The 14,924-nt window shown below is 46.2% G+C and overlaps 1 protein-coding gene across 1 annotated transcript in view; it reads left to right on the top strand.

Annotated features, from left to right (window-relative positions):
* Positions 1-14,615, top strand: part of AKAP13 (A-kinase anchoring protein 13) — a gene marked incomplete at its 5' end in the record, with an annotated part of 147,991 nt that extends 133,376 nt beyond the window's left edge. The window contains 12 exons of the mRNA XM_080626491.1: positions 284-532; positions 3,514-3,590; positions 5,225-5,406; positions 5,489-5,571; positions 5,900-6,079; positions 6,825-6,989; positions 9,019-9,089; positions 9,613-9,657; positions 10,820-10,870; positions 11,134-11,583; positions 13,280-13,592; positions 14,371-14,615. Of these exons, the coding sequence (XP_080482617.1) occupies positions 284-532; positions 3,514-3,590; positions 5,225-5,406; positions 5,489-5,571; positions 5,900-6,079; positions 6,825-6,989; positions 9,019-9,089; positions 9,613-9,657; positions 10,820-10,870; positions 11,134-11,583; positions 13,280-13,592; positions 14,371-14,420 (1,916 nt within the window). The 3' untranslated portion in view covers positions 14,421-14,615. The remainder of the gene's footprint in view (positions 1-283; positions 533-3,513; positions 3,591-5,224; positions 5,407-5,488; positions 5,572-5,899; positions 6,080-6,824; positions 6,990-9,018; positions 9,090-9,612; positions 9,658-10,819; positions 10,871-11,133; positions 11,584-13,279; positions 13,593-14,370) is intronic.
* Positions 14,616-14,924: the final 309 nt, after the last annotated feature.

Raw genomic sequence — 14,924 nt, 5'->3', positions numbered from 1 at the left:
TCTCTCAGCTGACTTGTTTGGTAATGGCTAAAATGTGTGGTTAATCTATGCATTTCATCTGTACCATCTCATATACAAAGTATATTGGAATAGCCCCCAACCCTATATGTGAAAGGTTTTACAAAACTTTCCTTAAGGGGGAAGAATTAGGCTGTTTCATGAAAGTATTAAAAATTTATAATGTGAGAATTTGGGATAGAGAGGAGGAAGAAGGGAAAATCAGGAAGTTAAAGAGTCCACAAGGATGAATTGAAATTGGGGTGTTTCTTTTTCTTGTTCAAAGAAAATGAAGTGGAACATGAAGACTTGACTCAGTCATTAAACCTCGTTAAAGATGTGATTGCTGCAGTCAACAGCAAAGTCAGCAATTATGAAAAGAAGATGCGTCTTGGTGAGATTTACAGCCGGACGGATAGCAAGTCCATCATGAGGATGAAGAGTGGCCAGATGTTTGCAAGAGAGGACTTGAGGCATCGGAAGCTCATCCGAGATGGGCCTGTTTCACTAAAAAATGCAGCTGGTCGGTTAAAAGGTAAGACTAACCTGCTTTCAGCCGAGAGAGGATACAGCTCACCCTCTACGGATGTAGGACTAGTGCTCAGATTGGTGTCTCTAGCCTTTATTCTTCTGCTTTGAGAGATTTTGACAGCAGCTTTCCCCCTGCTGTTCAGTCACTTCCCATCAAAGCATTTCTGATTCCTCATGTTGTTTCTGGGATGATAGATAGCTGCTTTTCCTTCCGGTGACTGTGTGCCTACTGAAGTCTTGGTTTGCATTGACACCTCAGTGCATCAGCTAAGGAGCAGAGTTGTTGAGAGATCCTTTGAGCCAGGAGAACGTGATGGGGCTGTAGTTACCCCGAGCACTGAGTCAGATCTCTGTGCCACCTTGCGCACTTGCAGTGACTGGTTCCAGGAAGTGTGCTTGCTGCATCTGAAACCCAGCCTCAGCTTCCCGGTGGCCCTGCCCACCAGCAGTACAGTGTTTCCTTTCCTCTAAGGTCTGCAGCAGGGCTGCCCAGGCTCAGCATCACCATCCCAGTTTCACTGGAGGTGCAAAGAGGTGTGCCAGGCTTCTGTTGCTCTTGAACCTCTTGAGCTGCTGATGCAAACTGTTGGGGAGAGGTGTCCCTGCAGCTGTCTGTTGGTAGGTCAGTGTTTTCTTGAATCACTTGTTTGTTATCAGGTGGAAATAGTTTTTCTAAGGTGTTGTGCTTTGCTGAGTACTGCAGTTCTCTACTGAATTAAACACAATCTCCCAAGGAAGCCTTCAGCAGGGACCACGGTAGGAGTAAGAGCAGACAGGGCTGTGTCTCAGGCTTGGTAGGAAGAGCAATAGGAGCAGACAGGGCTATATCTCAGGCTTGGTAGGAAGGCTGGGCTTTTCTTCTTTCATTCCAGCTGATTAAACTGATTAAACTACGGTACTTGGGCATGAATGGGAACTGGTAGCCTGGTGCTGCTGAGCAGGGAAGCAGTGATAGTATGAAATTCCACATTGGGTATGATTTACTTTGAGGTTATGGAAACAGGAAGTTTACAGATGGTTTCTAGGCCCCTGAGAGTATTACTAACTTTAGATGGTGCATGAAGCAAGTTCTGCTGTTGTGAAATCTTGTGAGAAGTACAGGCTCCATTTGCATTTCCTAAGTCACAGAAATGCATAAATATGCCTCTGTCTGCAGTGCAAGCTCCCAGGGAAAGCAGGTCCTGCAGGCAAGCTGCAGAGCCCAGGGAGAGAGCAGCTACTTCATACGTTCAGGCTATTTTGCAGTATTTGAAGTGGAGCACTGAAAAAAGCATAGGAAGAACTTTTCTTACAGGGTTTTAGCATATCCCCTCTTGCAAAGTGTGCAGGCAATAGAGAAGCGTAGGCAAATGTCAACTTTAGCAAAAGTCCCAAAGCTTTGAGTTCATTTTGCAGCTTTGATTAAAGTTTGGTGTTTCTTTTATTTGGAACGGATCCTGTCTTCCCAAAACAAAATGGAAGGAATTACCCACGGGATGGTTTAACTTTCTGGTTTGCTTCCTCTCTGTCACAAGATTTCCAAAGTACATTACACAAAACCTCTTTGTACTGAGGGCTCTGGGTGGGGCATTAGAGAATAGAATCATTTAGGTTGGAAGACACTTTAAGTGTCCACTTTAAGTGGACTTGACACTTGTCAAGTCCAAGTGTTCACCAAGTCTACCACTAAGCCATGTCCCTCAGTGCCACATCTACACGTCTTCTAGATACCTTCAGAGATGGTGACTTCAGTGCCATGAGCAGCCAGTTTCTTTGGGAGAATGCTGTGGGAAATGATATCAAAAGCTTTACTAAACTCTAGGTAGACATCCACTGCCTTTCCCTCATCTACTGAGTAGGTCACCTTGTCATAGTAGGAGATCACATCAGACACACAGGACCTGCCTTTCAATATGCTGACTGGGCCTGATCATCTTGTCCTGTACATGGCGGATGATGGCACTCAAGGTGATCTGCTCCATAACCTTTCCTGCCACTGAGGAAGTTACTGACAGGCCTATAGTTCCCCGGATCCTCCTTCCAGCCCATCTTGTAGATGGGGGTCCCAGTAGTTCACTTCCAGTCAACTGGGACCTCCCTGGTTAGCCAGGGCTAACGATGAATGATGGAAAATGGCTTGGTAAGCACTTGCTGGCTCCCTCAGTACCCTTGGGTGGATCCCATCTGGCCCCATGGACTTGCATGTATCTAAGTGGTGTAGCAGGTCGCTGACCTTTTGCCTTTGGATCATGGGGGCTTCATTCTGCTAATGAATATACTTGGCAGTTGCTGTGTAACTTTATATGTGATTAAGAGACTTGGAAGGCTGTACGTGTACTCTGGGAAAAGGCTGTATTCTGATTCAAAATTCTCTGTTGGCTTGATGTTTGCTTCCTTCTCCCATGAAACAAAGCCAGGTCCTGCATCTCATGCAGGCTCTGTCAGCTCCCTTTGGAGCCAGCAAGCATTGTGTTTGTCTGTGAACAGAATTAGTGGTGCCTCCTCAAGTCAGTATATCCTGGGAAAGAAACTGCAGCTGACAAATGTTGTTATTGCATGATAATTTACACTCCACAAACCGCTCATCAAGAGAGCCATAAACCCCAAAACTTCCTGTGCAGATATTCTGCTTGAGGGCTAAAATATTGATTGTTTGAGAAAACAGGGCTTCTATTTAGTAGGTGCCTCTGGCTTTTGCTGTTAAGCTGATGTCCTAGCTGTTAGAAAGCATGTGGCTGGAGAGGAGCACCCCTGCTCCCACAGATGGGAGAAGATCCCACAGGTTTCCTGTGTGCTGTTGTGTTCTGCTTAACCCAAAGTCAGCTCAGAGCTAACCTGGCATCTCCAGGAGCTGCCTCTGCTCCTCTTTCTAACTGGGAGGTTGACCCAGCTTCCAGGCTTTGCAAAAGCAGCCCTATCCCTCCCAAGCACTGGTGTTAATAAAGGAAGTCTGGTTTGGGGTGGGTTGCATGGTTATACTGCACTGGTGCGCTCTTTCTTTTGCAGAAGTCCAGGCTGTTCTCCTCTCTGACATGCTCGTATTCCTTCAGGAGAAGGACCAGAAGTACGTCTTTGCCTCACTGGTAAGGCTTCAACCTTTAGTCCCCCTTCATTTTCCATGTTATAGAATCATAGAATCCTAGAATAGTTAGGGTTGGAAAGGACCTCAAGATCATCCAGTTCCAACCCCCCCACCATGGGCAGGGACACCTCACACTAAACCATGGCACCCAAGGCCTCATCCAACCTGGCCTTGAACACCACCAAGGATGGAGCATTCACAACCTCCCTGGGCAACCCATTCCAGTGCCTCACCACCCTCACAGTAAAGAATTTCTTCCTTATATCCAATCTGAACTTCCCCTGTTTCAGTTTGTACACGTTACCCCTTGTCCTTGTTAGAGACCCTTGATGTGTGTTGTGCAGCGCACAAGTTGTAGCCTGCTAAACAACTTAATTTTCTTGCCTATAACATTTCATTTGCTGAATAAACTGCAGTCTTTTTAATAAGAAAACATGTCTTCATGCCCAGCCTCCTCTTTCTGCAGTGCTGTGGCACAGCTGATAATTGGCCTTGAAAACCTGCTTGTTACTTGATACGCTCACTCCTCTTCAGTTTGTGCAAATTAAAGCAGTGATTGGGGTAGGAGGGAGCAATGGGATAATGCAAACATTGTAAAAATTAATCTTAGCAGAAGGAATATATTGTGAGCTGCTCCGGGGGTGGGGTGCTGAAATGCCACTGTTGTAAATTCAACAGAACAGCTTGGAAATAAATGTCAAAGGAATAGATTTGTAATGCATAGGACCAAAACCATTAGCTTTTGAAGACAGGCCTCATCAAAGGACCAGGCATACTGACCTGCTAAAGAAAGCCTAGCACCTAATTGACTCTGTTGGGGTTGTACCTTGCAGGCATGGTCTAGACTGGCTAAGCCTTGTGACCTTTCCACTTGGTGAACGTTTTAAAAGCTGATGATTTGTTATTGCAGTTCCACCAGTGATCAGCACAGACTCAGTGCCCTGCGGGGGGGGGGGCGGGGCTGGTTTACACACAAGTCTTGCTAGTGAACAGCCACCAACTCACCCCAGTCATAGCATCCTGTAAAAGGCACAAAGGAGCTGACTCATCTGCAGATGACACAACAGCAAAAGGTCGTTTCATCCGAGCAGGCTGGTTACACAGACCAGAGCACACAATGAACGTCATCTTACACACAAGTCTTCTCCATCCGGAGTCTGCTGTGAGCTTCTGAGAACAGCAGGGGTTTTGTGGGATTTGAAAACAAGATGTTACTCCATCCTAGGGAGAGATTGTGAAGATAATGCCTGTGAAGCAGGCACTAGTAAGCTGTGCTAAGGAGCTCTGATATTAACGGCAGAGAGAGTGTGGGCAGGAGATGAGATCAAAGGTCTGCTGGAGTTAGAGCAAAACATGGTAGAGTTTGCAAAACCACAAGGTCAAATTTAAATTAATTCCTCGTTGAAATGGAACAAGGTGGAATTGCTTTTCCTACAGAACTACTGGAGGAAAGCAAACCCTTCCCTGTTCTTTGGATCCCATTAAAATGATTTATTTTGTTAATTAGCTAATAGGTTCAGAAGACGTTTACAACCTGAGAGAGGCAGTGGTATGGCTATTGGTTATTCTCAATGCTAGTTTGCATGTGGGAACTAGTACTGTTCACCCTCCTCACGTGTTTCTTTCTGTCTGAAGGATCAGAAATCCACTGTGATCTCTCTGAAGAAGCTGATTGTACGAGAAGTGGCTCACGAAGAGAAGGGTTTGTTCCTCATCAGTATGGGTGTGAAAGATCCTGAAATGGTGGAAGTCCATGCCAGCTCCAAAGAGGAGCGTAACGGCTGGATACAGATCATTCAAGACACAATGAACACCATGTAAGCTATGAAGCCATTCTTGCAAGGCAGGTGATGCACATGGTCATGTCCTGGTAGTAATTGAGCTATGTCTGTTGTCCAGGGATAAAGATGAAGACGAAGGAGTCCCTTGTGAGTCTGACTTTGAAAAGAAGGTGTCAGATGCAAAAGTGAGAGGACTGAAAGGTAAAATCCTGCCTGGAACAGAGCTGGGGAGCGGTTCTGAAACATTTACAGGAATTGTTATATTGGAATTTGTGGTTGAACTCTGGCTTTTTTCAAATGAGGGAGAATCCAGCATCCAGCAAATAACTGAAATCCTTGCTTGCACCTCACCTTGCTTGCATTACTTACCTTCTGAGCCTGGTGGGTGCTGTTGCTGTGCAGGATTGCCCAAGGCATGGTTGTATGGTTCCTGAGGTTCCACTAGATGGGGCCAGTATCTCGGGAATCGCTCAGTTTTCTTGCCAAAGCTTTTATTTTCTTCATCTCTGTTTTCTGTTCACCCCCACAGAACAACTTCAGCAGAAGGATAAGCAGATCCTCCTCTTGCTGGAGGAGAAGGCCAAGATCTTCCGGGACATGGCAGACAGTTCTGTGCAGGAGGACATGCCAGGCTCCAGGCTGCTGTTCAGAGCCAACACAGAAGAGGCACCAAAAGGAGAGGCCATCATGAAAACTGCAATAAATGAAGGTGAGCAAGTGAGGATGACACGTTAATTCCACTAACCGATGGACCCACCTTCAGTGAAGCCATCAGTCCTCAACTACCAATTGTGGAGGGCAAATCTCTTTATCAGAACAAAAGCATAGATAAGGAGATATTGCTACTCACAACATTGTCTCAGGGACAAAGTAATGAGGATCGGGAAAGGAAGCAGATATTGATGGCTGCTGAAAGAGGGGGGCAGGAAAGAAATTAGCACAGAGAGCAGCCATGCATTGAATCTGCACTGGGGTCAGGAGCAGAGCAGGATTTATCCTTGACTGAAATTTAGTCAGGCTTTTCTATGCTTCAGGCTCAGCAAGGTGTGAGAGCAGGGCTTGGGTTTCAGCTATCGCACCTTGATGAGACACAGATACCACCATGCTCATGGTATCTGCAAGCAGTAAGTCAGTCTTTTGACAAAGGTCAAAAGAGAGGCTAAAAATTATTAAACTTGTTATAATAAGATTTTATTATTATAAAACCTTGTCAGAGCACACCAGGATTGCCTGGAGGAAGAGAGGGAGGTGTAAGCCTGTGCAGAGGTCCGTAGTGGAGTTAATGATGAAACAGACTGAGATTTTGCAGGGAGAATGCATACTGTTCAAAACATTGTCATAGAAACATGGTTTCCTAGTACAGCAAAGCATGTGAATTTCTTATCTGAGCTCAGATGAAAATAGCTTAGAAGCCCAAAGTGGTCTTTAACAGAGATATTGTTGCTTTTTATCAGTTGAGCTGCTGCAAGACCTGGTGAACAGGAGCCTGGGCACTGCCCTCGGACAGCAGGTCAGCAGCACTGCCATGGAACAAGAAGGAGGAGTTGGCCCCATCTCTCTCCCTAGAAGGGCAGAAACGTTTGGAGGATTTGACAGTCATCAGATGAATGCTTCCAAGTGTGAGTAGTTACCTGGGTGCACATCAGTATTTGTTAATAATACATGTCGTGTCCTCTTGCTTCAGAAGGACTCCAGCAGCTGGTGATTTGGGTTTCCAAACTCATCTCCAGTAATAGTTGATTGATAAAATAACAGATTAAAACCAAAAAATGCTTAGGTACAGGTGGAATGATGGTGCTGAGAACCTGTGGCTACATGAGCATTAAACTCCTTCCTCCTCTTTTTCCATGCACTCTCTAAATCATCCTTACTCCTTTAGTTACATTCCACATGAAAGCATTTGTCTTCTTAACAGTTTTATCATGTTATTATGGTTGTATCTGCAGCTCTGTTCTTCAGTTATTTTCCAGCAGGAGCCTGGTGCTGTTGTATTTGTGAATGGATGAGGATACTGCTGAATCAAGCACCTTCTGTCCTGGCTCTGCTGTCTATGCATTACAACTGCATGTGTTACTCCTGCAATTAAGTCTATACCAAAGAAATGTGTGAATATTTATTTCAGCTGCACAATTGGCTGCTTCCCAATGCTCTCTTTCTTTGCCTTACTCACCAGAAACTTCCCTGTCCTCAAATTCCTTTCTCTGTGGTCTCTCGCATACTCCCAGTCCAGCCAGTTTTGCTGCGCTAGTGTCTGTCTCAGCATTGGGATTGTTGGACCTTGTCTGACCTTCTGCATTAAAGGAGCAGTGTTAGCTCCAGACAGTCAGACATGAGAAGTATGTAGAGGTTTTCCCAGCTCTATTGGAAAGCTGCAAAACCCTCCACAGGCCTTGTCATCATAATGACAAATAGATTCACACTGGAGGGGGTTGTTTAGGGTTGTGCCTCCCTGTGTAGCAGTGATGAATGAGGCAACCTCAGGCTGTCCAGTTCTAGTTCTTCTATAGAAACGTCCTCTTTTGGATTAGGTTGTAATTCAGTAGTTGTAGGGTCTTGGGAGAATTTGGGGAAAATATGCAGGGTCTGTTTGTTCAGCTGGAGGAGGCATGAAACCTGGCTTTGATCTCAGTTCTGTTCACAACCTTGGGCAAGGCTTATAACCTGACTCCCCTTCGTTCTCCCCTCCAGCAAAGCAGAAGGGAGGTGTTTCCTCCTGCAGAGAGGTGGAAGGTCCCAGGACGTGGCGCAGGAGAGAAGGTCTGTTAGGAGGACTTGAGGGTCAGCCTTTAATAGCAAAGCCTGCCTGGGGGGTGGTGGGAGGAGAGGGCCTTTGCACTAGATGCGTTGTCCTTCACATTGCTGCAGATACAGGTGTATGTAAAGTTGTTTATCATTACAAGAGTGACAGTTGGGAGGTTACCACTGCAGATGCGGGTTTTCCCCATCTCAGCTGGTAAGGGAAGTGCAAGAGTCTTGGAAAGAGCTTGAGGACTAAGAGCTATGTGACTCCTTCACTGCCCATGAGCAGAAGGGCAGTGCAGATGGAGGGTTGCAGCCCTCCTGGCCTCATAGGTCAGTTCAGTCCTGCTCAGAAGCACTGATATTGTCCATCCAGGGAAGTCAGAGGTACAGATATCCCTTGATAGATACAGGTTGAAGATAATTGAGGTTAAGGGTAAATCGGCATAAAATTACACAAGGGTATTGCACAGCAGTGTCTGACGCAGTAAATTGCACTTGCACGAGAGAGGCATTGAAACTATACCTGCAATAATATACGCTGATATGATACTGTTGCTGTTCTCCATCTGCTCTTACTCTGCCTCATGTCTTCTCAGCAAGTATTCTTTGGTAGCAGACAGCAGCACAGGGGCTGGACAAAGCACCGATGAATGCGTGTGCTGAATGTATCAGCACATTGTCTGAAACCAAAGTCAGACCTTATCTGAATTCACATCCACTATTTCTGGTGGTGCTGACATGTTCCATATATGTAGGGAGCAAATGAATTTAGTTAAAAGTGTCAAAAGCTCTGTGCCCCCTTTTGTGAAACATCTAAGTTTCCTGTATTAAATTTCTCTGACATTAGCAAGTTCATATGGCTTAAAATGTTGAATAACCACTGGCAATGCTGGCTTCTTCCTTTAGGTGGAGCAAAAGATGAAGGCGAGGATGCTCAGGACCTTCGGAGAACAGAGTCAGACAGCATTTTAAAGAAGGTATCGGTCAGTTTATCTGTCTGCTGCCACAGAGTTCAGATTTGAAGAGAGTCGCAGTTTCAGTCTTGGAAAAGCCTGAATTTCTTGACAATTAGGTGTATCCTAATAAGTCAAAATAAAGCAAAATTGGAAGTATGCAGCCAAAACTACTTTGCTGTAGCTAAAATCCTGACTTGAAGATCGCTACAAATCAGTTGTATTCCTTTGTGGCACAGGTTATCTACCATCTGTCTGCAGATCAGCTGAAGCATGTGTTTAATTATGCATCATTACTGAAATGCTAAGGTCAACTATAACCTTACACCTATTCTTGCTATGGATTGATGCATCATATAACTAGAAAATAATCCCTAATTAACATTTTATTAGATATGATTTTAACTTGCCTGAAAAACATGCAATGAATTCTCAAGAATGGAAGATGGGTGCAGGGGGGTTAGTGGGTCTGTCATTAGTTCAGCTTCAGAACACATTTGCTGTGATTTCTCATTGTCCTCATATTAAATCTGCGATCTTTTTGTAGGGTGGAAATGCTAATCTGATGTTCATGTTGAAAAGGAATAACGAGGTAAGAATTGATTCCGTTGCTCAGCTGTTTCCTTCATTTAAGTGGCAAGTGAATTTGTCTCAATAGGTAATAATGTAGAAGAAACACATTTCATTTGTGGAAGCGCATGTAGACTTTTAAATACATTAAGTTAAACCCAGTGTGTCATTTATTTGTTTAACCTTGGCTGTTCAGACAGGGAATTCACTGATTGTCATCTGCTTGCCAGCAGGATGATATGTGCTGATTATAGGCAGCAAGGGTTAATTACCACTAGGATGCACAGGGCTTTATTTATTGTGCATCTGCAGACAGAGGGAGTTTAATTTTGTTGCAGGTGCAGTGAATGGGACAATTAGATTTCTATTCTCCCTTTGATACACATTCATAACTCCCAATTAGCATTAATGGCACAATGAGAAGCAGTTCTCAACGCTGGCTATCACACCACTAACTGCAAATACTGCAGTGGGTTTTCTTCTTCTTCAAAGTAATTGTAGGATAGGAGAGGTTCAGGGAAAATTTTAGCCAGGGATAGGGCATCACTTTGAAGTAGCTTGCTCTGTGTTGATGCATGATGTGTTCACATTTACCTGTGTTTTCAGAGAGCCTCCATGAGCACACCTGCTACACTTGTGTGCCTGCTGTATTGCCGTTTTTCTGTTTAATGACATGGGGACTTGTTTGGGTCGGCCAAGGGTGGGAGGGTACAAATAGTCCATATTCATTTTAAGATATCTTTTTTAGCCCCTTGAAGTTCTTTTCCAGGGAATTTTTAAGCAAACTTCTGGGTTTCATCCCAATTGCTCTGCTTGTTCCTGAGCAAGCTGATGCTGTGGGAAATGTTTTGCAGAGACAACCCCAGAGTCCCCAGGATGTCTGTGCTGTTCAGTGCTTCTGCAGATGTTTTCTACTCTGCTGCACTGATGGCTAGGAAAGTGAGGAAGATGATGTCAGGCACCTCTTAGAGATGTCCAAGGGATGTATTTGTGTACTGAGGAATGATGCAGTCATTGCAGGTGAACAGTGAGAAAAAGGAAGGTGTAGAGGGTGGCCGTACTTGTCAGACCCACCAGTGGGTCACAGTAGAAAAGTAGTAGGCTTTTCTACTTTTAGATCTACTTTTAGATCTGCTGGCACCCACCCACTGAGATCTAATAGCAATGCTTTTGTTTTCTCGCAGCAGGTCCTCCAAACCATTACCAGCCTCCATAAACTGCTCAGTGCTTTGCAGGTAGGCTTAGCCATTCATCCTGCTTCTGCATGCTGTATGCCCAAACTGCACATCGTGCTTCACCCCCATCTCCCCTTCCTCTTTGCCTGTCACATCTCTGTGCAGCTGAATGCTCCATGGCCAGCATTGCCAGCAGGTCATAGGAATGAGCTGCTGCCTAAGTGGGAGAAAAAGGGGTTTGATGCAGCACCCTGAGGTTTCCAGGGATGGAACCTCTTTCTGTGGAGAGGGCGTTGCAGTGATTTGTGTCCCCTCTCTCCTAGGGTGTTGTGCTGCAGCAGGACACCTACATTGAGGACCAGAAGCTGGCTTTGAGTGAGAGGGCTCTGACCCGAAGCTTCTTCCGGCCAACCTCACTGCTGGAGCAGGAGAAGCAGCGCAACCTGGAGAAGCAGCGCCAGGAGTTGGCCAACTTGAAGAAGCAGCAGACGCAGCACCAGGAGGAGAAGCGGAGGAGAGAGAAGGAGTGGGAAGTTCGGGAGAAGGAGCTGGCGGAGCAGGAAGCCCAGTTGGCCCAGCGAGAGGAACAGGTCCAGAGAGGGTGGCAGGATCTTGAGCGGGAGCGAGAGGAGCTACAGGTGAAGAAGGCCTCCTACCAGCTTGACCTGGAGAGGCTTCGCACGGCACAGAAGCAGTTGGAGAGGGAGAAGGTGCAGTTCAAGCAGGACGTGGAGCGGTTAGCTCAAATGCGGCAGGAGTCGGACCACAACCAGGTAAATGATGCCAATGGCCGGGCTGCTGGGGAGCCATCCATTCCCTGCTGGGAGCTCCCAGCTAGCTCCTAAGCCAATGGCATGTCAGCAGGGATAGGCATGCACCAGCCCAGTCCTAGACATGCCAGGCCTGGTATTAAAACTGGCTCTTTACTTGCATTTCTTGGATCTCCAGAGCTGCCAGTGTTAATGCAACATGGTGTGTTCGGGATGCCTGGCCAGTCCTGAGCAGTAGGTGCTTAAAACAACCTGAGCTCTGCTCACTTTTCTGTGCTGTTTGTTGGTGGATGGCAGAGCAGAGGTGACTGGCTTGCAGAGAAGATGCCATAGGCAGTCCAAGGCCTAGAAAGTCAATACTGCCTTTGACATTGGCCTTCACCCCATGGGGGCTGAGCTCTGGGGAGCAGTCAAGTAGATGAGACTTCCTTCTCAGCCTGAGCATTGTGGGTTACCTGCACCCTCCAGCTGTCACAAAAGCCACTTGTGAGGCTTTTAACTGCAGGAGAAGCCTGTTTGCACGCTTACATCCATCTGCAGAAGTATTCTTGATATCTAGCAAAGAGATGGGCATTGTCTGTGTCCTGAAGAGACTGGGCACCTGAGCGAGCAAAAGTTCTCAGCTCTGCTGCAAGAGGCTTCTAGAACCTGGCTGCCCATAGATCTTGTTTGTGCGGTTTTCTGCAAGCTGGGGTTTATCTTTCTTAGACCTGTGCCTGACTGAGGAGAGCAAGCATCCGTAGGCAAAACATAGGTTGAATTTGATCCTTACGCCTGTTGTTGATCATTTGTTTGTGTAACTCGCTAATTCTCAATGTAATTTGCTTACAGCTGTAGCAGAATGAGTTTATAAATGTTGGCTTGTGGAATGGAAATGATTTTGGGTGCCTGAATAGATTAATTGCGGAGCTCAGCAGTGAGCTCTGAAAAGCAAATCATCAGAGGAGGGCTTGCTCCCTTCCACCCTGGTTCCCAATCAGGCCAGTTGTTTTCTGAGCACAGAGTGAAGCTGTTCCAGCATCGAGCACACATAGACATGCAAGGGGCATGGATGCTATGGGAGAGGCCGAGAGGTAAAACAGCTGCGAGGGGGATTAGGAGAAGGAAGCACCTTCTTGAGGCAGGTATCTCCCTGACATTTCAGAGCTATTAATAGAGGGTTTGGTGAGGCTTTGTTGAGCTGTTGTTTTGATCTTCCCTTTGAATGCTAGGGCTCAATTACATCCTGAGACAGCCGTTAGGGGAAAAAAAATAGAAGGCAGGAAAACTGTTTTGCTTTCATGTTTTGCTTGGGAAGGCTTCCTTTGACACATGCCGCTCCAGTGCTGCGTGCTGGCGTTCCCCTCCCGGAGAGGCACGCTTCTCCTTGGCCTCCTGCCACCGTCTGTGTGCACAAACGGTGCAGGGTGAGTCTTGGTATTGAGATCTTAGAGAATGTTTGCCCTTGGCTTGTTGATACATAGCATAGTACATGTAGGAGCAAAAGATAACTGGAGCATTACTCTTCATATGCCTCGTTTCTTTGCCTTAAACTGAGAGGGCTCCTTCTCTCGTTGCTTTGCATGGATGGAGACCACTTTTTTGCTGGTGAATGGGATGGATGTTCACAAGAGTTTCTGAGTGGTTTGGGACACAGCTTTTCTATCTAGTTTCTCTGTTAGCCTCTTTCATGCCCTAATGAAACACCTTTCCTTTATAGGTTTCAAATCTACATGAGAAACTTGCAAGAGTCTCCTCCCAGTCCAGCATTGATGAGTCCTCTAAGCAGAAGAGCCCTTCCCTTCCTAAACAAGGGCACTTTGATGCAGAACTGTCTGTTTCCCCTAAAAGGAACAGTCTTTCAAGGACACACAAAGAGAAAAGCACTTTCCATTTGCTTAGCACAACAAACCAGACTAACAAGGCAGCTGAGGAACAGCCCCAGATGCCTACTCGCCTCTTCAGTTTAGCCAAACCAAAGGACAAGAAGGAAAAGAAGAAAAAGGGCCGGGGACATCGCTCCCAACAGTCTGGTGAGTGTCAGGGGAGGTCAGACGTGTGTTTTGAGGGTTGCTGAGCTGGCATTTTGCTCCAGCCACTGAACTTGTGGAAGCCATGAAACCTTGGATGTAGATGATAACACAGGGATGGAAGATCATCAGCTGTGATGAGTGGAGTCCTGGCTTGAAGTGGTCTTGTGTGGGCTTTCCTCTGTTCTGCAGCCCCTGAAGTTGTCAGAGGGACGCACTCTGCTCCTTGCTCTTTCCCTGTCTCATCCAAGCAGCCTCCATGGGCTGAATTCTCCCTTTATTTTCAGCTTTCTCTGCTTTGTGGAGCAAAATGTCCTGCTTCAGTGTATGGGCTTTCATGAGCTGCTGCTAGAATGCTCCTGGCTGTTACACCCCTGAGGTGTTGCTTTAACTCTGTTGTAGTTTGGAAGTGATACCTGCAACCCTTCTGGTGGCCTCTCCCTTCCTCTCAAGCCAGTCTGTCTTGTCTCTTGATCTGAACAGACAGAGATGGTGGTTTTGCATCCCCTTAGGACTTTGTTCTGCACCTCAAACCTCTGACCCACATGAAATAAAATCTCAGGCCCTCAGCTTTACCTCTGTAGTAACTCACTGTTTTCTAACTTGTGCACAGGGAAGCTCACCAGTTATGAGATGTTATTTCATGGTAGCTCGTCAGGGAACTGGACATCTTTTAAGGTGCCCAGTGGATTTGGCAGCCAGCAGGGTTTCCATGCATGTGGAGTCCCACTCTGCCTGCTGTATTCCCATAGTGATTCCCACTTGTTCTTTTGTGCTGCAGATTCTCACTCGTCAGAAGCACCTCCAGAGGGTGAGGAGATCTTCTGCTGAGCACGGATGGTTCCATTGGTCACTCTCAGCATTGGTACATCTCCCTGCCTGCTCCACAGCACGGCGCTGGTGCCTGCATCTGACAAGCATCTGGAGGTTTTATATATAACACGTTACAAAGTCTGTTCAGTGGTGGGAAAGGGTCTCTCTCCTGTGGTTTTGGGTGAATTCTCACCTCAGAGGCTGACTGCATGGCAAATAGTACCGTCTCTCTGTGCAAACCTTGGGTTCAATGGATTGGGATAGATGTTTTCTGTCTCTTCTTACTGCTAAAGGATGAGAGAACATTGCCTTAAGGGGTCTGTGCCTTCAAATTCCCCTTTTCCAGGGAACATAACCAAAACCAAGCATTTAGCAAAAGATTAGGGCTCTACAAATGGTGCGTACACACTGGCATATATAGATATACTGTATATATACATATATGTATCTATGTATCCACTGGGATATGCTTACAGTCTGTACAGCCAAGCTTAGCTTGGCCCATGGGGATAGATGATACCT

Source organism: Psittacula echo (assembly GCF_963264785.1).
Source record: "Psittacula echo genome assembly, chromosome: 10".
NCBI lineage: Eukaryota > Metazoa > Chordata > Aves > Psittaciformes > Psittacidae > Psittacula > Psittacula echo.
The sequence above is the reverse complement of the archived record's forward strand: the minus strand, read 5'-3'. Positions and strand labels throughout refer to the sequence as shown.